The 12,019-nt window shown below is 41.3% G+C and overlaps 1 protein-coding gene across 1 annotated transcript; it reads left to right on the plus strand.

The window, feature by feature from the left end:
* Positions 1-331: 331 nt before the first annotated feature.
* LRIT1 (leucine rich repeat, Ig-like and transmembrane domains 1) lies at positions 332-11,754 on the plus strand. The gene is made up of 4 exons (XM_027698626.1): positions 332-453; positions 2,981-3,447; positions 6,680-6,985; positions 9,442-11,754. The coding sequence occupies exons 1-4, from the start codon at positions 332-334 to the stop codon at positions 10,422-10,424; spliced, it is 1,878 nt and encodes a 625-aa protein (XP_027554427.1). The 3' UTR covers positions 10,425-11,754.
* Positions 11,755-12,019: the final 265 nt, after the last annotated feature.

The following is a 12,019-nucleotide window of genomic DNA, read 5'->3' on the forward strand; positions in this document are numbered from 1 at the left end:
TGATGCAGGTCCCCAGAAAGTATGTTTGTTTTTCTTTGCACAAGAGCCACAAATTTCCTGAGGAGGGTGTTTTGAAGGGGCTCCCTGAAGGAAGAAATGCCGTTAGTACTGTTCCAGGAAGCAATAAGCACCTTCATGAAAATAACTCAAGTCCCCATCCTTAATCCCTGCCTATCCTTTTTTATCTGATGGACTCAGCGAGGGCTGGAAGATCACAGTGTGGCTGAAAACAAAAGGGAGTTAACAAGATGTGACCAGTCAATGGATAAAACAATAGGCGAAGCCCTCCACGTTGTGTAGAGCCCAGGTGTCCTTCCATGCTCAGGTAGCCATGTGGATCGTGGTGAGTTTGCTGTGTTGCCTCACGCTCAGGGGGCTGCCAGGGGTGAGCGGCTCGTGCCCATCCCAGTGCAGCTGCGCCTTCCACAGCCTCAGTGAAGGGACCAAAGCCAGGTATGCCGGGACTCTCCTTGGGGGCTGCTGCTCTTTCTTGGGGTGCCGGGGATTTTATTTCCTCTCCTTTGTAAGGAGGCTTGGAAGAGAAAATATTGTGTCCAGACTTTGTGTCCATTATTTTTTCCAGTCGCTGTGTGCTCTAGCTATATTTGCAGAGGATTAGCTTCTGAAAACACAGTAAGCTGATTTCAGAGAAAGCGTTTCGGCATCTCTGTGAGAAGTGACATAATTACTGCTGGTGCAATGGCAAAAAGGGAATAAAATTTAAACAACATTTTATTTTCTTACCTTTGTGCTGAAAATTCTAGTTTTAAGAAGTCTTATTCTGCTCTGCTGATTTGTTGCTAAAGTGTAACTAGATTTGATTTATGTTGTGGTAACAAAAGCGGCAATTCAATTTACTTAAAAAAATCCTTCAGCTGGAGATTTTAGGCAAAGCAATAGACTGTGGATGAGAATGAACCAAAAAAATAGACAATACTCATAAAAATAAAAGAAGTTAATTCTCAGTCTGGAAGCTTTCAGTTAAAAAAGAAGACAAGACCAGAAGAACCTCCATTTTTGAATGCAATGCCATACTATGTACATTTCTTTGGAGGACTGTTTTTTATAACCCTTCTGAAGTGTAATCACAAAGTAATTGTCTGACAATGAAATAGAGGCTACATTTTTGTAAGGTGCGGGTCACAGTAGAGGAGGTTTTGTGACAGAGATGCGTGATTTGCAAAATCCTTTGGAATAAATTTTTTCTAGGCAATGGTACAGTATTGAAATTAAATATTTTGGATCCCCATGAAATAGATCTACTTTCTTATCTCTCTTCTGGTGCTATAGATTTAATACCATAAACTTTGCCAGTAAGAAGCATCGTAGAGACACAAGTAGTCTGCAATTGTTAAAAGGGAGCGCAATAGTGTGACAGCCAATTATTGCTTCATAAATGTCACAGTTCCCAGGGGAATTTCCTCACAGTGACTGGAAAAAGCTGTTGTGCATTTTAGTAAGATGCATAATAATGCAAATATCCATTAGTCCCTTAAGGAGCATAATGTCACCTTTTTTTCCTGCGTTATGATTCATATTTCTCACTAGCAGAAGGAGATTATCCCATAGATTAAATGTTTAGTGCTCACTGACATAGTTTAAGGACACTATAAGAAACATGCTGCTTTACTGCCATGGTGTTTCTGTTAGCAAACATTTTATGTCATGACTACTCACAAAAAAATGTTTTATTGAAAGAGGATTTCTGGATTTTTCTTATTTGGTGGATTTTTCTTATTTGATAAATTTTTCTCTTCCTCAAAATCTCAATTTTCAGCTGAGGGTGGGCAGGATTTAATGCCACAATAAAAGTGTTGGATGAGAGTAATGCACTGTGTTTTGATTATAAATTAACAACTTAACTGTAGGCTCAAAAAGCATTTAACTCTGGGAGGTTTGCACGAGCAGTTCAGTGTTGTTATATGTTTTTGTTGATACTAGAGAAATAATTGCTTTCAGCCAAAACCAATCTGGTTTTGGCAGCTTTGCAATATTTTGTTTATACAGGTAGTGTGATAAGAAAATGTTACTTGACTGATCACATTACATTTCTTGCAGTATCTTGTATAGCATGTGGAGTGGAACACGCCTATTTAACCTGTTATCTTTTTGCAAGTGGCTTTGTATTTTGTTAAGAACTTGCCTTCCTCTACCTGCTGATAGGCAAACTAAAATGCAGTCTGAGAGACCTTTTTTGTTTCCCTTCATTTCTCATGGCTATCTACAATCTCAAGTCACAATTTTTTGTTTGAAGGCTGCAAAAATGCAGCAGACTTTTCATGCTTTGACTGCTAGAGACTAGGAATGGGAAGAATGATTAAAACACATAACTCTGCCTTGCTTTCAGTGCAGCATTTTCCAAAGAGTTAATTTTCTGTGCTTTCACTCTCATAACTATACATGCCTGTGGTGCAGTGACTGCTACCACCTCTACATACCTTCCAGGTTACTTCACAGTAAAGCAGAGCTTGCTCTAGTGCATTTCCAGTGAGCTGTTAGGTGACTTTCTTATTCTCATTTTTCAAATCAAAGGTCCTGTGTCATATTTAATCTATACAACTTCTTACCCTCCGACATGTCAGTAAGGCTTCTTTTTATATGGCTTTTATTGTTCAATTTTTGGATCATTTTGTTTTAACTTGCACTAGAATCCTCTGTTGTGCATGAATGTTGTCACTACTGTCTCTCATAAGTACTTTAAAAGAACCTGAAAGTAAAAAACAGCAGGAACACTATATGGGCCAGATTCATACTCACATCACCCCAGGAGTAGCACAATGCTGCAATCTCTGCAGTCAGAAAGTACATATAAATGTTGATGTCCTTATGGTGATGATGTAGAGATCAGCAGCAAGTAAGAAATGACAAGAAGAAATCTTGTGAAAAAACAAAAGCACATCAAAATCTTGCATTGAAAGAAAGTTTCAAAACCTTTTCAAGATAAATGAAAGTCACACCTTTGCTTTTCTTTCCCCACCAGGACAGTGCTGTGTAATGACCCAGAGATGACCCTCCCTCCTGTGAACATCCCTGTAGATACAATCAAGCTTCGGATAGAAAAGACAGCCATTCGCAGGGTGCCAGGAGAGGCTTTCCACCTACTTCACAACCTGGAGTACCTCTGGATGCCCTATAACTCCCTGGCCAGCCTCAGCGGAATCACCTTCAAGGGCCTTCATCGTCTGCAGGAGCTGAGGCTGGATGGGAACAATTTAATAGCTTTCCCCTGGGAAGCCCTGGCTGGCATGCCACAGCTAAGGCTTCTGGATTTACACAACAACGAACTTACCTCAGTCCCTCCAGATGCTGCTCGTTATGTCAAGAATATCACATACCTGGATCTGTCTAGCAATAAGCTGATGACTCTTCCGCAGGCTCTTATTGCCACCTGGGCAAACCTCCAGGCTGTTCCTTACTTCCCCAATGATAACTCCAAGATCATCCTAGGTAAGAGAAGTGCCTGTCATTTTGCAGGGGGCACAAATGGCAAGAGTTTCTCATCTTATTGCAGCATTTTCACCCACTGTGGTTACCCTAGCATGTACATTGCCGTTATATATATATACAATTTAATACCCCATATAAAGTGTGTAAATTCATTTACATGTTAACAAATTCACCTCAGGCTCATCAAACCCAGCTTATTACACCATAAATTTGATTACTTGCTTGAATCTTTGTCACTTTGTCAATGCTGGGCTCCTCAGAGGTATGGCTTTGGGGCAATTGTCCATTTTTGTGTCATCTGACTCTCAGTTGCAGTATCCCCAGGTGAGATTTCAGCACATTTATTAGTTCAGGGTATTACTACTTAGTCTTTTAACATTTGAGTGCTGATTCAAATCCACGGTAGGTTGATGATGTTTCAGAGTTGTTGCCATCTGCTGTTTTCACTTGCCTTGAGCTGATCCAGCTCCGCTGACTGTGTTTGGTCTGCGGGCTGTGTGCATCTGTGTGTACTGCCTCTACAGCATGGATGTGAGTTCAGACACTTGCTGATAATCTCATCAGAGACATTGCAAGTTTCCTCTTGCTCTGGCAAGTACCTGCTGCTCTTTGTTCCCTTGATAAATTTAGGAGAGTAAAGTTTTTTAAAAAGGATTGCAGTGGAAAGAGATACAAGACTTAAAAAAAGATACAAAATGCCACCTACAAAGCTTTTAGTGTCCTTTACAGATGTTGTTTAAGGTTTCATTAGCATCAGGAGAGGAGCAGGTGTTTCGTTATACTGTTTTGCCAGATGCAGTAACAAGTTCTTTAAACCAAAGCTGGCAGTTTGGAATTACCCATTTCACTTGTGGCAAGACACTGCCTAGATCATACTTTTTTAAAATTTTTTTAGCATCAAGTTACATGTAAAAATGTTATTCCATTCAATATAGAATAGTAAAGTGTTTTATTGAGAAGAACAGATCGTGCCTTGATCTGGCCAACCTGAGTGTTTATGTATCCAGCTGTGCAAAGGTTGAGTGTGCCAGGATCCTAAAATATTCATGTAGGCGAATGCCTATAATGCTAAAATTAATGCAGTAATGTATAGACACTCCAGCTTCTAGGTCCTGTTCTACTGATACTCAGAGGGACCAGGTAGATAAAATGCATGTCCCTCATAGGAGCAGAATGGGAGAACACAGCTGCTTGTTTGTGTTTCACTCTGCTCATGACTGTTTCTCATGGAGGCATAAAAAGTCATGAATAATAAAGAGTCAGCCCAATCCATCCTTTGTCTGCAGTGCATCACTGTGACTTCTCTTTAGAGACCTTTTTTGTAGACTACTTCAAGATGTAGCTCCTGTGGTAAGTTGCTGGCTAATAGTCTGTGCCAAGGGTGCAAGCTTTTCCACATAAGGATTGCCCACGTGAGCCCATGGAAGTGTGCTGTGCAGGGAAGCAAAGAGCTCACTTTGGGCCTTTGGGGCTGCTGCAGCATCAGCTGGAGCTGGTGCACCTGCCCAGTAATCTGGGATAAATTGGTATCTAGTGCATGAGGTCAGAAATAAGCTGCAAAGAAGTATGCTAGCAAAAATGCCATAAACCAACAGAGCCAAGCTGTACTTTCTTTCTTTATTTAGTCCCCTTCACTTTAATGCATTGATTTATAAGAATTGACCTCCTGCCAAGACCCATCACTTTCATATCCTCTTCCGAGCTCAGGGAGGATGATATGGAATCATCTCAGAAGAAATTTTCCAGCAGCATCTTTAAAACACTTTGTTTGAGACCTTGGGGGCTTTTGATCAGCACTGTGTCTCTGTTGACTGTAGTAAATTCAAACACCCCCTTGATGCTCATGGAGCCTTGTGGTGCACCGTCTGTGCATGTGTCAAAATTAGGTTCTGGCTGGAAAGCCTGTGCTTGCATGACTTGTGCTGCAGGGCTCCAGGGCCCAGTGAGGGTGGGCACTGTAGGGTGGGCAGCTGTCATTTCCTCCCACCAGGAATGGAGGAAATGTTAGTACTCTTTACTTTGAGGCAGGTGCCAGCCCAGGGCATGTCCTTGGGCTGCCTGTGGAAAAGAGGAGGTGGAGCCCCCTTAGAGGAAGCAAAGCTCACTGCTGTGGCAGGCAGGAGGCCTGGGAGCCGTGCTCCTGTCTTAGGCTTCAAATGTGTGCCTGGGTTAGATGGTATAAATGTCCCTAGTGCCAATTCTGCTAGCTAAAACCATTAGAGACCACAAACTGACCACAGAGCAGCTGGATGGGAATATTTGTAAGTAGGATGACACAGATTTAATCAGAATGCAGCAACTTCTGTTCATGGATATGCATTGCTCTAGTTCCAAATTTGCTTTTTCAGTACTATCTTCACAGGTCTATTTTTAATAGAGTAATGTCTCATTTTTTCAGAATTTGAGTTCAATAGGTGTGAACTGGGATAGCAGAATGAAATAAAAGGAGAAACATTCTGAAACTCTGAAACAGGAGTGTGCTCTTCAATAGACCCCTTTCTGTGTGTATATTCTTAATATAGTTATTGTCTATTTATATACTTTTATGTACCATAGCAGGAATATTCTTCAATTTAATCCTTTAAACAGTTCTTTTGTTTTATCCTGTGTAAATTAGTATTTCAGGAAAAACAGCTCATTTTAGCTGATTACTAAAATAATGAAGATAACAGAATAACTGGGCTGGAAGAGAACTATCACAGTCAAGTAGGATCACCTACACCTATTGCAGGCATGAAAGTTGGCATGACAATATGGATAATATTTTAATAGTGTCCAGTGAGAAGAATTTCCTGACCTGTCTAAGGAAGAAACTTCATAGTCTCCTCATACCAAAAAAATTCGTACCCCTTCTCCCATAGTTACTTGTTTTTTTCATCCTGGAACCAAATGTGTTTATAATAACTTCTTGTTTTGCTTCTTTAGGTGCATAAATTGTAATGTTTTCATAATATGAATAATTCAGATCCAGATTTTGAGACACTTTAGCAAGCCATGTTTATTCCATTCTACTAACAGGCAACCATGGGATCCATCAGGCTCAGCCAATGACATCAGGGGGCTGTCAGGACATCACCCCCCCCCACCCCACATACTCCTGCATAAGGACAGGCAGTTCTTGCAGAGCAGTCTGGGAGCTTATCACAGTTTGTCTTGCTGAAAAACAGAAATGAAAGTGGCAGAAACAACAGATGCTGTTGGAGTGACTTAGTGCTCTGATTTCTTTTGACAGGCTTGCAAGACAATCCTTGGGTATGTGACTGCAGTCTGTATGAAATGGTCCATTTCCTAAATTTCCAGTCTCCTAACATAGCGTTCATTGAGCCCAGGCTGAAATGCTTCACACCCAGGAGCCTTGCAGGAGTGTTCTTCAGCCAAGTGGAGCTCAGGAAGTGTCAAAGCCCCGTTGTACACACGTCTGTAGCCAAAGTGAAGACCATCCTGGGCAGCACTGTGCTGCTACGATGTGGGACAACAGGGGTGCCCATCCCTGAGCTCAGCTGGAGGAGAGCTGACGGTGCTCAACTGAACGGCACAGGTGGGCTTGGTTTAACCTTTTCTCACACATGGAATGAATGATAGAGACCTGTACCTTTATTTTCTACAGACTGTTCAGCAAATGGAAGCTTCTATGACAACAGAACCTTCCTACAGATAAAAGAAAGTGGTGCAAGATTAAGATTCACTGTAATTCACAATAGTACTGTGTGTAATCCACTACTACAATGTGATTTTCCATTGACTATAAAATTACTTACATGTTGATGAAAATATGATCAGATAAATGTACACTATAATGTGTAAAAAGTTGGTTTGGTTTTGTTTCATAGCAATTGTGGTGGTGAGACAAGTCAAGGAGTTTTCTGCAAATCTGTTGGAGATGAAGAAATGAAATGTGTCCAACTGTAGCAAGAGGCTGTTCTCAGTTGTTGATTTATTCCATCACTGACAAGGCTTCCTACTGAATTATTCTGTGCGTCTTTGAGGCTAACGAATAGCTACTGTTAATCAGTTAGCAAACATGTCTGACAGAGAGATGTCTGATGTGAACTCAACTGCTATTTAGATCTGCTGTAGAGAGAAAGAAAAGGCTGAAAACATACAACATTACTGATATATTAAAAAACAAAAAAGCCACTAAACTGCTGAAGGATACAATTCTGCAGTGGCAACGTCTGCAAGAAATCATTAATTTCTGATAGATTGACAAGGTGGCTTGGGAAAAAGCTTTGTGGGAGAAACACTGACCACCTGGCCTGAGTACCTCTTCTGTGCCCACCCCTCTTGTGGGGGAAGTCTTCAAACAGCCACTGGTTTTGTGACTGATCATGTTTTCATTTGCATTCATAAGAATGTTTGGAGCTAAAATTCCAATGTTGGTTCTTGAATGTGTGGGGAATTTAGGGAAGATACTTTTGCTGTATTGAATACAATTGTCCTTAGCTTTTTGCCCTAGGACCTGAACCTTCATCCCTCCAACCTCCCCTGAATACTGCTGTATTCCAGGCCTGGCCCTGACTTTCAGAGTAGATCTAAACTCAGCAGATAAATTGCTAAGTATGGGGTCTGATCTTCAAAGGTTTACAGGGCTCCTTGGTGCACAGAACAGGGAAGAGAGCATTTTTATTTCACAGCAGTAGAACTACTTGTAATAAATATCATTTTTTGAGATCTGCACAAGTCATTGCTCTGTTGTGCATGGTGTGCAGGATATAGCAGACCTGCTCCTCATAATGATGATGTCTACCCATCATGCTGTGAACATCCCTCCTACACTTGAAAGAGAACCACCACAAAAAAAAAAACAAAACAGAGAATGGTTTCCCGAAAGCCTGTGTTGAGTTTACTTTGAGCTACAACTGAGAATGATGTATTTTGTGCCCCATTAAATCAGACCTTAGCACCTTTCAATAAACAGTTGGCTGAAAAGATACATTATTTCTCAGCAGCAGCAGCTTCTGTGCCAATGCTGTAATATGACTGTTTGAAATGTTAGTGTTCTGAACAGAAAGGAGTGAGAAACAGCCCACGATCGGTATGTACAGGGAAGTGCTGTAGGTAGGCTGTCTGTATGTTTTCTAATATGCCCATTTAGTAAATAATTAAACTGAAAAAGTAACTTTTGCTGCCTTGTACTTCACTGCTATTGGAACGGGCGCTGGTTGCCAAAGCTGGATCTTGACCCCATGAAGGCTTGGGAGAAGTTTGCATTCTGTCTTACTTTTGCCTTTCAGACGTCTCCCTGGTTTACCTTGCAGTGGGAGAGGGCAGAGATAGCATGTGCTCATCCTAAGGAGGCTGTTTAAATAATGGAGAAGGTTCTTTACCCTTCTACAGGATCCTAACTTTTTTATTTTCCTGCACAAATAGAAAAAGGCAAAAAAAGCTTGTTTTAGCCTCCAGGTAAAGCAAGCCAGAAAATCAACACTCAGTTGTATACATATAATTCAGTGGTAAGTGATCAGACCTATGTAAAAGCCTGCAATAATTTAGCAGTAAAAGGGTTATTATTTTTCAATTATTTTTTCATATACTCTGGATTAGTCCATATGCAGTTATTAGAATAAAATCTCTGCTGTTTGTATTTTCTGTGCCTCAGAGGACTGCATCTAGTGTTTAAATAGATCATGTTACTGCCTACTCCGTCCACTCTTTTAAGTATTGTATCTACATAAGAATTTTTAAGCTTTTTTTTTTAACGGAAGAACCTTTTCTGTTATGTTTTCAAATTGTACATCAGTTTGGAGGAAATACCGTCAAATGGAGCACATATATTCATTTTGAAGCAGCTTCAATCCCAACATAACCTAATTTTAGTGTTACTGTCCTCTTCTTAGGTTTACTTTGATTTTGTAACATTCTTGGTGGCAAACAGAAATGATGATTTTACTGTATTGAGCAGATATTTGGTTGATGGAATTTCAATATTTTACAAACATGTTATTAATTCTATTTATTATTGACTATTTATTTAACATTTTTCCTACCTTGCAGTTCACCAAGAGATTTCCAGTGATGGGATGAGCTGGTCTATTCTGGGCCTGCCTGTAGTCTCTTACCTTGACTCTGGAGAGTACATCTGTAAGGCGAAGAATTTTCTGGGAGCAACAGAGGCGTTCATATCTCTCATCATCACAGACTCCGAAAGCACGGATGACCCTAACTCTAACAGCAAAGGCACATGGAATGGGAAGGCGAGTGGGATGGAAGCAGCTGCCTACAACGACAAACTAGTAGCAAGGTATGTTATCACCACCTCCACTGTGCCTACCCTGGGGGCTGGAGTGGGCACCGGAGAGGGCCTCCTCTCGGATGTGGAACAAGACGGCAACCCCAGAAACCTGCTGGTGAGCCCACCCACTGGTCAGGAGGAGCCAGAACGAATGGTGAGGAGTGTCAGGGTGATAGGAGACACCGACCAGAGCATCACCCTGGCCTGGAAGGCACCTCTGGCAAAGAACACGACAGTGTTCAGTGTCCTCTATGCCATCTTTGGAGAGAGGGACATGCGGCGGATCAACGTGGAGCCTGGGAAGACCAAGGTCACTGTTTATGGGCTGCTGCCAAAGACCAAATACATCGTGTGTGTCTGTGTGAAAGGACTGATCCCCAGGAAGGAGCAATGCATCATATTTTCTACGGATGAAGTTGCCAGTGCAGGAGGGACCCAGAAGCTCATCAACGTGGTTGTCATCAGCGTGGCCTGTGTCATTGCTGTTCCCCTGACGCTGGTGGTCTGCTGCGGAGCGCTGAAGAGGCGCTGCAAAAAATGCTTTGTGCGAAAACCCAAGGAAATTCAGGAATCCTATGTCACCTTTGAAAGCCTGTCTCCTGGGGCCAAGGCGAAAGGGGTGGAAGGGGAATACTTGACTAGACATACCCCTGATGAGTCAAACAGGTTGCTGTCTGCCCGGTCCAGCGTGGATTCGGAAGCGATACCAAAGATAGAGGGACAACCTAATGAATACTTTTGCTGATAGTAGCTAGGATGATTGTCAGCTTGCCAGGTGGAAAGCATGTGGCTCTGTATATGACTCTGTGCTCCAGCACTGCAGGCCAGCCTGTCAATACTTCTGTCTCCAACATGTTCTGGAAGAGGATGCAAGAGGGTAGATGGTGCCCAAGCTTTACAGAAACATGTTGCTTACACCACTTGGGGTTTGCTTTTTGTACCCAGTCAAAAGCTTCTGTGATAATGGCCTCGTTTTTCTGGACTGTTTTTTTTTCCCCTGTAAAATGAAGCATGCACACTAAGTGTGAGGACATTAGCAACATTTCTGAGTGTGTTCTGCTTGGTGGTGTTTAGTATCTGCTCTGCAACATACTAGGTATTTTATTCCCAGCTCTTTTGATATTCTTTTGGTTGACAAACAGGGGAGTGTTTAGTAATTCTACTATAAACATCTATGAAAGCGAAGATTGAGAGTCTCACTTTTGACATTCCCTGTGTTTGCATGAAACACGCAGTTTGATGCTTAGTAGATCACTAAATACAGATGCACAGCAACCTTTTCTGATATGTCCAACATAATAACAACTCCACTCTGAATTCATAGAAATGTGCAAAGGAGATAGAAATCAAGACACAAACCCCAATGCACTCCCAAGAATCATAATAACATTTTCTGATTGCATTTTTGCCCTAAACACTATTCTTAAGATTTTATTGAACAACAAACAATACAGCACACGTCCTTCAGTATTGGTCCTAGCTGGCATTTTTTACCTCTATTGTAATTAGTAGAATATGTTTTATATCAGCTGTGCTAGTTTAAAAAAATCATGTAATAGCCTACTTTGCACATTCTGTGTGGTGTTTTAATGCTTTGTAATCATACTGGAAAACCTACACTGGACAGTTTTGCAAAAATCTCCCAAACCAGCCCTGTCATTGCTGCCTGTGCTCCTGGCAAAACTGATAGTGAAGACCCACATGGTCAACCAGGCACTTGTGACTTGGTCATGCAAATAACTTGCTCCATGCAGAGCAGGAGAATGTGATGCTGTGATGGATCACTGGCCATGCACACGTCAGCCATAACTGACTATGGACTCAATGGTGGCAGAGGCTTGGGGCAGACTTGTGGGTTTCAAACATTTTACAAATTAAAGAACCCTGAAAAAACCTGTCTAATATTAATCTAAATGTACTTTCATAGTCAGGGTGAACTGATCAGTCATTGAAGTCCTGCAGCTTCACTGGAATTTGGATCTGGGTGCTTCTCACAAAGTACTTCGCTGATGTATAATTTTCCATTCAAGTCTCTCATGTAGTAATACTGTATACAACATTTTTTTCTCTCTGTAATAAATATTATTCATTAAGAAAATTATATATGTTCTGCCAAATGTTGAGTGGGAGACATCTAGCCAAATTGAAGTTGTAATTGGTAAAACTTCCTGAATTGTTTTGAAATGTGTGTTGGTAAATTTATTGGAAGGACCTCCATTCACATGCTGTACCTGTATGTACAGTGGGGATTAACAAAATTCATGGGTTGGAATGGAGCCCTGTATGGATTTTGCAAGTCCTTCTACAGTTATGGCAGATTTCTTGGCCTGATGGAAAAAG

This window comes from Neopelma chrysocephalum, unplaced genomic scaffold (assembly GCF_003984885.1).
Source record: "Neopelma chrysocephalum unplaced genomic scaffold, ASM398488v2 Primary Assembly neopelma1_131, whole genome shotgun sequence".
Lineage (NCBI taxonomy): Eukaryota > Metazoa > Chordata > Aves > Passeriformes > Pipridae > Neopelma > Neopelma chrysocephalum.